This window comes from Pocillopora damicornis, chromosome 2 (genome assembly GCF_964200805.1).
Source record: "Pocillopora damicornis chromosome 2, jaPocDami1.2, whole genome shotgun sequence".
NCBI classification, from domain to species: Eukaryota; Metazoa; Cnidaria; class Anthozoa; order Scleractinia; family Pocilloporidae; genus Pocillopora; species Pocillopora damicornis.
Window position 1 is genome coordinate 20,883,020 of NC_142671.1, and position 12,510 is coordinate 20,895,529.

Sequence of the window (12,510 nt, forward strand, 5' to 3'; positions counted from 1 at the left end):
TATTGTATTGATATTGTAAGGAGAAATTCTGTCTTGGTCACTCATGGGAGTTAAAGGGTTAAGAAATGTATTGATAGCACTATGAGGAATATACTCACTGACGTTACTTAGCGTGCAATCTGTTTGTCAATCTGTTTGTCAACCTGTGGCACTATCTGAAAACGAACCTTACTCAACACAGACTACACCTAACCTTGACTAAGAGTAGTCCTTCCTTTTCGGCGAAATCTGTTGCGTGGATCAAAAAAATTCAGTGACAAAAAAAAAATATCAATGTTAGCGCGCAGAACTCTGGGAGTGAGGGGCAGGAAAATACTTTATGAGTGCCTTCACTTCCGCAGTTCCGTGCGGCGCGCCAACATCTCTTTTTTTTTTATTAAATTTTGTTATTATTTTATTACTGCGGCGAACGCCTAACCTTACATGAAGTATAATCAGCCTGAATATAATCACTTCTTGAAATAATTCAGAAATGAAAAAATTCCGTCTACATTCAGGTTGTTTTCAAGTAGTGCTATGGATATGAAATTCGCTTATCATGCGATCGGCCTGATCGACTTCGAATTCTGGCAGTCTGTTTTTCTTGTTTAAAATTTTACACTCAAGGAGCCTCCGAAGTTTCATTATAAATTTGTAACAAATAATTAAAGACGCACATGTCACTCTTCGTTTTGCCTTTCATTTTATTATATAGTTTTGTCAAACAGCAGTTTTTTCAAAATTACAAAAAAAGAAAACACATCCTTCTGTTCTAATTTATCTCGATCTATATCTGCAGTACTGTTTGGAGGAGAACTAGAGAGTAAGGACTTACTGCACTGTTTATCGGCTAACCGGCATAGTAACCCAAGTAGGATGTTTGAAGAACACAAGAGTGTTAGTTTAACTAATAACCTTAGTTAGAGGTTTAATACCCAGGAGTGATTAACCTGTAACTTCTCCCTGCAACTCCAATATGTTATCTAGCAAACAGGTAAGGATAATAGACCAGCTTATCAGCAATAAAACCAAATTTCCCTGTCGAATTTACCAGGAACTGTACAGTAGTCGGTAGAGAAACAGAAATTGGGTTCCTGTACTTGCAGGCTAAAGCCAGCAGATCGATAGTAATTGCATTCTTTTGCTTTTATGAAAATCTATGGATTAAAAGGTACAAAAGAGTATAGTTTTTTATACCAACGAGATTACAGTTATTTTCTCATTTATTTTATAGCTTGCTGTGAAGACAGCGAAAATTTGGGAAAAATTCCTCAACCGATTATAGAAAATACATAGGCATGCAACGCAAGCAAAAAAAAAGTTACTTTTATTTCGTAGTTAGCACATGAGCGATTACTCTTCCGTTACTTTTCCAATAGAGGGTTCGGCAAACGCGTAAATTAAGTTGTTGTACTTAATTTTCCTTTTCGAACTTTTTGGTTTTGCTCTTTTTGCGTTCTATTAAAATTAATTCCAAAAAGCCGCTGATATCGGCAGATTGCCGTGTTGCCTAGCGGATGTGAGCTCCACTTGCGAAACAGGCGTACCAGGTTCATTCCATCGCAGGAACGGCTAAATTCCCTTTTTGTCGTTCTTTTTCCTCTCTCTCTGACGAATACTATTATCGATTAAATTATTTTATTCTTTTGCATCTTTAGAACTTGTCTCATCCTCAACTATATAAGATACCTTTCCTCGTCCACAGATCACATTACCTCTTCCTTCTTTTTCATACTCAACTAACCACAAGAATATTGTTCAAATCTATAGAAATGAAAATTATCCTTTCATATTATCCTTGACGCTTATTTAGTCCTAAAAATAATAAGTGTGCAACTTTTCTTCTAGAAATAGTCATCCCACGATCACAAAATAATGAAGAAAAATTAAATGTTACAAGCGCTCTTCGACATGCTAAGAGCCAATGAGGGAATAAGAATGAACTATTCTTTCGGCTTTCTTTCTGAATCGCTGGCTGCTGAAAATGTACCACAAATCGTGCACGTGTCAACATCAGTGATTGGATGTTGTTTTCTAATTCATATTCATGAGAATCGAAGAATTCAGCCCAAACCACGTTAGTCGTCGATGTGTTAGGGCTTGTATGATGAGCTCTGCATACGAGCTGAAGTGAGCTTTGAAGATGTATGAAGAAACGTTCATGGCATGGTGTATACTTTACTTCAATAAAGGTAAATACAGAAATGTTCTTTTGGGAAATATGAGAGTAAAGTTGCAGAATGTTACCTTCGCTAGTGAACACGTGCGCGAGCTGTCGGCTTTCGGCGTCGGTCGCCAAAAGCAAGAAACAGTACATTTACGGGATAAAACTGAAGTTTCTTACCAAGTTCTTAAACAGAATATACGAAAAATTTGAACAAAGAGAAGCAATCAGAACATTTTGCTCAGAAAACCTAGAACATGTCTTAAGTCTTCTACGAGGCCCCGTGTATTGAATAATTGAATTCTTAGGTCCTGAAGCACTCCAGTGTTTCACGTTTCTGCTTTAACTTGTGGAGTTTATGAATCGGAGCAAAATCTAGTTAACCAAGATTTAGCCTGTTGCTTATCAGTGGAATTTTACGTTTATATTTTAGGAAGCCATATTAGAGAAAATAATTGTGCACTGTTGGTCAAGAGGACAAATGGAACCACTGGAATGAAGAGAAGATTCGACAAAGATAAGAACTTTAAGTTATTTACAATTTGTAGTAAAATGGTGACCGGACTATGTCAAAATATATTCATGAGCTTCACTTCTGATTGTACGTACCAAATCAGATTTGTGAATTATCTGCATAGACTGAAAACACCAGAAAAGAGTAAATGGTACAAACGACATAGTTCAGTGAGGTACGTGTTGTTTTGCAGATCAACATGCAATTTTGGGGCGAATCGATAAAACAAATTATTTTATAATATAACCGTCTCTTAAACAAAAGAGTAGACGAGTTTTCGATTGTAATCTATATTTCTTGTTCTTTATCTTTGGATGAAGTGTATTCAAATAAATTTCTGCGTTGATATGATTTGGTTGTTCGTTAGACCAAAAACAAAGACGAATTTACAATTTCATATCTGGCCAATTTCTCGGTCTAAATTTTCAGAAATGCAAATCAGCCAGTACCTCGAGTCACCATAGCCTACAGTAACAACATTTCGTGGCCGCAAAGAATGAATTTATGGTGGAACTGTAAGTCATTTAGGAAAGTGAAAAACTCGTTGCGAAGGAAATTTTCATTTTTTTTTAGAGAGAGAGAAGCATCAATTGGTTGAAAACTAAAAATTCAAAGTTCGCAATAGTTCATTGTTCGCAATAATTGGAGAAGACACTCTGCTACAATGTTGAAGAAAATGATTAAATATTTGTTTCTCTCTTTGGGTTCATTTGGTCAAAAATAGGAAATCATCAGACACTAACCACTGATTTTGCCCAATTTTCATATCGTGCAGTTGACAGTGCCACCTTAAATTCCATTCATTTGCTTTGGCCATAAAGTTGTTAAATCATAACCGACAAGAGAACAATGGCTCTTTTTCTTTTTGTTTCCATTTGCCTCGTCTTGTGTGGGAGATAGGAACGTTTTCAAGAAGAACGGCGACATGAAACTCGCTCGCAAACAATTTACGTTAAGGGAACACTCCTTAAACTGTTGACACAACTGAAACAAACATGCTCCTGAAGTTTACTTCAGTAACGATACAATTAATATAGGATACTTGCTGGACCATCCCGTGGATTCTGCAACTTTGAATCATTCAAAACGACATGACTACAATATGACACTGTTTACTATTGTAGACTGACTGAACATGAAGGGGACAGTCTTCATGTCAGCAATCGCCGGTATTGCTGTGTACGACCCACTTACAGACAACAATGTTTACTCTGCTTAATGTTTGACTTTCATCACTGCCACCAACGACTGACTTTTGAAAGCTGTTTATCAACATCGAGAGATATCATTTCAAAAGATGTCAATAATCACCTGTAGCTTATAAACAACCTAGCTCGACGTTAACGTAACCAATGAACAGAACACAAGAACATAACTGTAGCTACTTATCAAAACTGACCAATCACAACCGACGAACGATTCTTAAATCTTTTATACAGCCCATAACTTAACGGCGAAACGGAGCTATTAGTTTGCACAAACTAGACTTGAAATTTTATGGGAAAGCAACTCTAACACGGATGACTTGCGCTCGTGTTGTAAATTCACTACAAAACAGGGAGTACATCTGACACCACACTGTTTGACACTAACTAAACATGAACTGGACCGTAACACCACCATTCGCTCAAGTTTTCTAAACGTGAATCACAAGTAACAAAATATATATATAGTGCCAATGTTCTCTTGCTGGTAGTAGCTAACTATAAACCACAGTGTCTGGTTCGGAAGAAACAGTAACAATGCTGTGATTAAATCGAGTAATTGCAGTCGGTTACACATTTTAGTTTTGATGAGCAAACTTCAATAATTCAACAGTCTGGACCAAAGAAATTCAGCAGAAAATATTTGGCCTAAATCTTTAGGCTATAAACAATTTGAAGTATCATTTGAACAAAATTTGAGTCCGTGAACGAACAAAAACACAATTACAACGGAAACGAAAATTAGAACAAAAGTATTCCGCTAGGATTTTGAGGGAACCACTTTGCTTTTAAAAAATATCTTTATTTTGGTTTCCAAAAGTAAATAGTCTAAGATTTTTCTTTTTTTCAACCAGACACTGTGTTTAATGTTAGTTTGTTATTTATGACTAAGAGTAGAAAAATATAATTTTCCGCCCACTTCTCTTGTAACACAGGACGTAAATAATGCGCGCGAAAATTTTTTTCGAGCTGAGAAAGCTTTTTCATTAAATAGCAAATTTGAACTCCAAAATTTTTCTCTTAAGAAAAATGAAATTAAGATGGAGCCAGTCAAGAGAATTAAGTGTTTAGACAATTTCATCTTGTACAAAAACCTTTGCAGAGACATCGAGCCAAGCAATTGAATTGTTACTGTCTTTCTGAGAAAAAAACCTCGCAGCTTGCTCGTGTCTTGAAAAAATTATATGAGAACAGAATAAGACATCGACTATTGAGAAGTTGCAAGAAAACCCAAAAAAAATAGGGTGTGAGAATTTATAGCTGATATTGAGTCAAGCAATACAATTGTTATTGTCTATCTAAAAACATTACAGCTTGCTCGTGTCTTCGACTTGACGGCCAATTAAAATATAGATTCAATTGGAGTCGCTTATACAGGAAACACTTTCAGCTGAAACCGTTTGACTTCGTTTTGGTCAATTTTAACAAGAAAATTTCATCACAAAATTTCCAGAGAAAGCAAACTTTACGCGCTTAAATTTTTTTTAGTCCTGTGTTACAAACAAAAGTTGGTGGCAAAAAATTGTTATTTTTCTGTCAGAAGCAACATGAAAAGATATAAGCTCAGCGAGTTCAAGATTAAATTGGAAAGAAAAAGAAAATTCGAGAACAGATAGTGTATGTTTGGCCTTAAACATGTATTTTATCGCACAGGCTGTACCTTTTCATGTTGCTTAAAACATTACCTCGTGCAACGAACTGAAAACTTGGAAAAATTTGAACTTAAATCCTCAATTTGGCATTTTTAATCTCAATATTTTTGTACGAGGTAATGTTTGTATATTTGGCGGGAAATTTTCAAAGGAATCCTCTTTAATTTTTTTTCCCAAAAAGTTGTCAGGGGAAACTCTGTGCAAATTCGTTTAAATTTTCCCGCCAAAAGTCTTAGTATATACACAAAAAGTTTTTCTCGACAGCTAGTTAATTGAAAATAACTTAATCAATTAATATGAATAAAAAGTTATAGAAAAACGATTGTTGTTTATTGAATTACTTATCAGAGACAATAAAGATTACAAAGAACTGAATACTCTAACAAGTCTATTATAAACCAAATATACAAGAGACAAGACAACAAATAACTTTTATTGGTAAAAAAACAAATTTGATTACATGAAGCACTGGTGAAATTTAAAAAAAAACGGCGCATGCGTATTTTTGAGCACCGTATTTTTTTCTAAGTTTTTTGGCGGGAAAATTTTGAATCGTTAAACAGCCCATAATTAATAGTTTTTCTCGGTCCAACAAAATTGCGATCCTCGAGAGAAAGGGAGTACTTCTGTTTTGTACCTCTGAATAGATACTTTTACAGTCTTTCTTATTTGATCCTTCCTTGATGGTCAGAGATATTCGCCGCTCAATCTGAAATAAATTAGAAATAAACGATAAATTAATAAGAGCGATAGAACAGGGTCGTGGTTTGCATGAAAAAGTACAAACAACAAGTGTAAAACCTTATTCAGTGCTTAAGTGTTGGCTGACTATGCAAACGAACGTGAAAGTTACCTGGATTTACGGATAAATTCAATACGATCGCTTTTGAATATTCTGATAAACACAAGGAGTTCGTAGTTGGTGTGAAAAGTAATTTAAGATTATATCTTAGCTTTTCCGTCTGCCCCCAGGAATGGAGCTATTTAACTTTGAGCCAACATATCACAATTTATCAGTCGAACCGAAAAAAGCAATTATTTTCAGTGCCCACCAGTAATTCCTTTGAGATCACGAGAGAGTCATAACAAATCAACCTGAATTAATTTTATGCATGTTTAAATGTTATTTTCTATCGTTTGTAGGATCTATGATAAATTTCTAAACGACAAACAACTGTGTTCCTGTTCATATTCTCGACAAAAAAATTAAAATAATCCATATATTTTCGCACGCTTCTGAAAGCGTTAAGACGTAAAAAAAAATTTTGGTCTCGGTCAGCGAGAAATAGTAAATATTTGAATAACAACAAAACTAATTCCGTGGGGCCGTTTTTCAAGAATCAAAGAATCAAAAAATGCAATTAAACTATCTCGCTACTTACAGCATGTATTTTCAATTTCTTTTTATGCTATCTAAAATATTTCAGCTGAGGCATTTTAGCTAAAGGCCTCTTCCAGTCCTCGTTATAAAATTAAATGGTTCTCTTTTTGCATTTGTCAGGATTGTTTCTTACAAACTGAATGTTAAAAAACTATCAGAAGGTTGACAATTAATCATAAAAATGACTGAATATCAATCAAAATAAGCTAAAATATCATTGCAAGAGAATACTGATTGAAATTGGTTTCAGCCTCTAGATATTTTATTGATTAGGTGAAAGAAAAAGGATGATCAGCGGATGAGAAAATCTAAAGCAATTTAAGAATATCTATCTTTGCAGCATATACTCATTCAACTTGTTTAGCTTCATAGAAACTAATTCTCTGTTATTGAATTAAGTAAAAAAAAAAAAAAAAAGTTACAGAGTTTAGGCCTAATTAACTAATATTATTTATTAACATAGCCTGATGCAAACACGCGGGAAGTTGGGAGAACACAAGATAAGCGTAGGAAACCATGACGCGAAAAATGATAAAAATAACTAATGAAAGAGGAACAAAAACCGTGTTTACATACGCTCATGTAAAATGGTTTTATGGCCAATCAGAACGCGCGTACTATTTGAATTATTTAATAAATAAATTTGTTAAATAGGCTCTAATGTGTGAATACTTAAATGGTTTAATATCTCTTTACAACACCTGTGGTACTAAATTATCAGATTATAAAACTTGTCAGTGATTTAAAATTAATTCCAGGAAAACATTTGGGGAAATACAACAACACTATCACGAGCATATTGAAATTGTTTTTATCCTTTAACCCCTAAGAGTGAGTGGCTTCTAATTTCTTTTTACAAAATCAAACTTGAACCAAATGTAAAGGCCAGGAAAGCAAATGGAATGATCACAAAACAAAAAGCTTTGATTGTCAAACGAATTCTCCTTAGTAGTACCAAAGAAAATCTATGGAGAAGAGTATGGAGAATATACAGAGTGATTTTAGGATAAAAAATGTCAGGAACTCTCAAGAACTTATAAAATTGACAATTAGGCTCAATGTGTCATTGAAATGGGTAAAAATATCTAATTTTTGCAACATTTTTGGAGCATTTAACCAGTTAGATGTCTAGAAAAAAAAGAGTTTTAGGAAAAATTAGCTACAGTAATATTCTTTCCTGGAGGCATTTTCATTTTAAATTAAATCCAAGTGCTAAGATATTCCAGAGTTATAAAGCGTTATTCAGAGTTATTAAGTGAAAAATCCTACTTTTGTTAGAGAAAAAGCATTTGAAAAAAACTTAAAAACTTAAACGTTTCAGTGCTCGTGAAAAGGATCCAAGGAAAAAGAAACTATGAGAAATATCATATTTTGAACCACACTGAATTTGGTTTGGACTGACTTCAAGAGCTGACAGCAGACAAATTTTATCTTTAGGCTCGAAAGCTTTCATTGCTTAAGAGAAAAAAGATTTGAATTTTTAAAAATTATTAGAACATTAAACTTATCACAGATCTACAAAAAAAAAATTAGAAAATGTCCAAGAAATTATAAGCTTCAATAATGAATACCACTTTCAATGCTGCATGTTGTTTTAACCTCAGGAGCCAAGATGTTTGCTCTATTTCAAAGTTATCAGAGTATTGGATTGATCAGAGCTCTCTAATAGAACACTAAAACAAAGTACTTTGAGACATTAAAATGTTTGAAGCATATTGAATTTGGTTTACACACTCAGGCCTCGAGAGCTGATAGCTTACACAAACTCAACTTTTAGATATCAAAGCTTTCATCGATTAAGTAAAAAAACTTTGATTGATCAAAAATTACTAGAGCATTTAACTCATCAGAAATTTTAAAAATTCCAAAAAAAATTAAACTACAAGTTTTAAAGAATAATGAATTTTGTTCTAGCCACGAGAGCTACGACATTTGAGAATTAGGCGGCAAGGTTCAACATCGATTTTCAAAACTGATTTAACAGACCTCTCTAAAAGGATCCTACATAAAACATAATTTGAAGGTCAACAAAATTGTTATAGGCCAGCCTCAAAAGCTGATTACTATAAAAACTTGACTATTGGGCTTCAAAGATTTCGTTGGTTAAGCAGAAAAGATCCGCTTTTTTAAAAATTACCAGATCATTGAACTTATTAGAGATCTTAAAAAATTCCGGAAAAGTTTTAGAGAGCATATTATTTTTTTCTTGGCCTTAAAAGCTTAGAAATTTGAGGATATAAGGCTCCAAGACGTTAATTGAACCGAGTTGCCAGGTTACAATTTTTTAAAAAAATCTTGAATCGAAGTTATCGAGGTAATAAAATAATCATCAGTGTCCACAAGAAACTAACGAAACTTTCGGACAACATATAATTCTAAGAGTGTTGGGGTAATTAATGAAACAATCAGACGAAAGAAAATTTTAAAAGTGCGCTAAGTACTCTAAGAGTGCGCGGGATACTATCGCAACAAACCAACTAAAAAAATTACGAGAGTAGGCGAGCTACTAACAAGTACTATAAGAATTCTAAGAGAGCGCAAGATACAACCGAAACAATTAAATGTGTGCGAGATCCTCACTAATTAGATTTTAAGGTTCGAAAGCTTTCATTGCTTGAAGGAAAAGATCTGACTTTTTCAAAATTATTAGAGCGTTGAAATTATCACAGATCTACAAAAAAAATTGAAAAATGGCCAAGAAATATCAAGCTTCAAAAGTGAATATGACTTTCAATACTGAATGTTGTTTTAGCCTCCAGAGCCAAGAGTATTTGCACTATTTAAATTATTTAAAAATTATCAGAGTGTTGGATTGATCAGAGCTCTGCAATAGAACACTAGAACAAAGTACTTTGATACATTTCAATGTTTGGAGCATATTGAATTTGTTCTACATAAGTCTCAAGAGCTGATAGCTATACAAACTCGACTTTAAGGTATCAAAGCTTTCATCGATTTAATTAGTAAAAAACTCTGATTTATCAAAAGTACTAGAGCATTAGACTCCTCAGAAATTTTTTAAAAATTCTAGAAAAACTTCAACAGATAATTTTTGAAGCATAATTAATTTTGTTTTAGCCATGAGAGCTAGAACATTTGAGAATTAGATTTCAAGGTATTTTTTTAATTCAGTGGAAAAGTTCATATTTTGTAAATTTAAAACCTTGGTTCAACATCCATTTTCAACATTGATTTTACAGAGCTCTCTTAAAAGGATCGTTGACCAAAAGAAATTTTGAAAAACATTAATACTTGAAGCTCAACAAAAATTGTTGTCGACTAGCGTCAAAAGCTGATTGCTTATTCAAATTTGAGTTTTGGGCTTTAATGCTTTCGTTGATCATTAATATACAAAATATCTGCTTTTAAAAAATTACCATATCGTTGAACTTATTAGAGATCTCAAAAAATTATGAAAAAGTTAAACAGAGGGAATACTTCTAATTGTTTTTCTTGGCCTTAAGAGCTTACACATCAGGGGATAAGTCTCCAAGATGTTAATTGAATTTTGTAAAAAGAAGTGTTGATTCGAAGTAATCAAGGCATTGAAACTTGGAAGAGATGTACATCGGTGTTACTTAGATGCAAGATAATGGCTTAATATTCCTCTGACACCAGTGTTTTATAATTATCACCAACTAAGTGCTGTATTCATAAACCAACAGTTCAACAGTTCTGAACAATTTCTTGTTGCTATTTTCATTCATTTTTTACTCTGCTTAGAGTCGTACAACAGACATCCGTAAATCCAGGTTTAAGCATTCTATGAGGACCAGACTTACACGCCAAGATAGATAATTTGTTATAGAAAAACCAAAGAGAACTAACCATGTTAGGAGTTATTCTGTTTTCCTTTCTTCCCTTGAATTTCTTGATTTCTAGGTGCACTTGTCCTATGCCTGATGCTGTCCTGGAGAGAAAGAAAAGATTGTTTCTTGTGAATACGTCCTCACTTATCTTTAGTTAATTACTTTAAACTGTGAAAGACAAAGATTAATATCACATTAGACAAAATACAAATAGAGCGAGTAACACTCTTCATTGACAATTTTAAAGACTTTAACCTTGTTATCTAATAAGTGCATGACTAACTTATCTGTTCCGTTATTCTATCACAGTTTAATTATGGTAAACTACTGCAGATTACCATGAACACACCGTGAAAGTAAAAATTAAAGATTGAAGATTACAAATTTATATCTTCCTTCCGATTTTCCTTCATTTTCGAATTGTAGTCTTTCAATTGAAAACAAAACTAAGTGAGGGCCACGACAAGGTATATTAACAATAATGACTTTGTGCATTTACTTTGGCCAATTTGAAAGTGAAAGCATTTGCTAAGTCCAAGTAAAGGATCTAGCGTGACCAAATTTACAAGCTTAAATAAATGTAAAACTGAATAACCAACCTTATCAGATGCTCTCCTTTTCTATTTCCTTCCCACATTTCTCGACATCAGATTTTATTTTCTGTTTACACTTGATGCTGTCCTGGAAAGAAAACAAAGAGAGAGAAGATCTTAGTTTGAACCCCTATGTTTAGTAATCTGAACGATATAAAGAAAGAATACGGGTGAAATAAAGGAATCGTAAAACAAGCCATAAAACAGAGTCACTGTGATAGATGAGTGTCTTGTTCAAGAATAAAACATAATTACTAAGTCAGAGCTACGCCCCCAGACAGACACGTTTATTGGTACACAGCTCACTGCTCCCCTCCCCCCTCCTCTCCCTCTCAATGTTGGTGTGCAAGATGGCATGGACACATTGGCGATAAACAACATTGGAAGGGGGGGAGGGGTGAAAGTAATACACTGATGTTGCTCTGGAGACAATATCAACAATATCTAAGAGAGTAGACGCTGGACCTCTCAATTCGGAGTCCATGAGTTCAATATATTCAACGTTAAATAAATTCAAGATAACAGGAATTTCATTATCTGTGGCCTCTGATTGAAAGATGCAAAAAAAATTCTGGTATCCAGAAAGAGAATTCTACGTGAAAAGTTTTGACAATCTCCCTGTCTCTTTTTAGTGGAGGTTGAATATAGGGAAGAAAAACTAACACATTTAAAACAAATTTGAAGTTTAATTACTATGATTGTAAAGAACTTCATGTCGTTAAAAAAATAAGAACAGATTAGAGTAGATATTAGAGTCTATTAAGAGAAAAATTTCGCGCAGCCGCCTTATAAATGTCACGTGGTTCGCTAAGAATTGTCATGGCGGCGGCCGCCTTCAGGATTTGTCTTACACTGCCCTGCTTGATATAAGCCACTCGTTATTACATTTCACTTCGAAATTTGATTTTTGCATTCAACAAAGAAGAACATGAACACTGTGTTTTTCTCAAAACAGCATTTAAAAGTACATTAGTTACCTTGGGAAAAGTCGTGACAAAATTACTTCCATCGATCCTCGACTTTGAAGTAAAACGAGTCGGTTTAACATCCTCTAAGAAACACACGTCGGCCTTGACTGAATGGACTATATCTAGTTCAGCTAAAACTGTTTAAATGCTGTATCTTTTTGCCCCAAAGCCATTGGAAAAAGACGTCGAAGTTTGCTGAAGCCCGTAAGCTCTTTCCACGTGCAAGACTAAACGAAAACATGAAT

The 12,510-nt window shown here is 33.9% G+C and overlaps 1 protein-coding gene across 1 annotated transcript; it reads right to left on the reverse strand.

Annotated features, from left to right (window-relative positions):
• Positions 1-5,992: 5,992 nt before the first annotated feature.
• Positions 5,993-12,510, reverse strand: LOC149050290 (uncharacterized). The gene is made up of 4 exons (XM_089192397.1): positions 12,275-12,510; positions 11,304-11,385; positions 10,724-10,805; positions 5,993-6,223 (listed from the first exon to the last, which is right to left on the reverse strand). Exons 2-4 carry the CDS (start codon positions 11,339-11,341, stop codon positions 5,993-5,995), a joined length of 351 nt encoding a protein of 116 aa, XP_089048523.1. The 5' UTR covers positions 11,342-11,385; positions 12,275-12,510.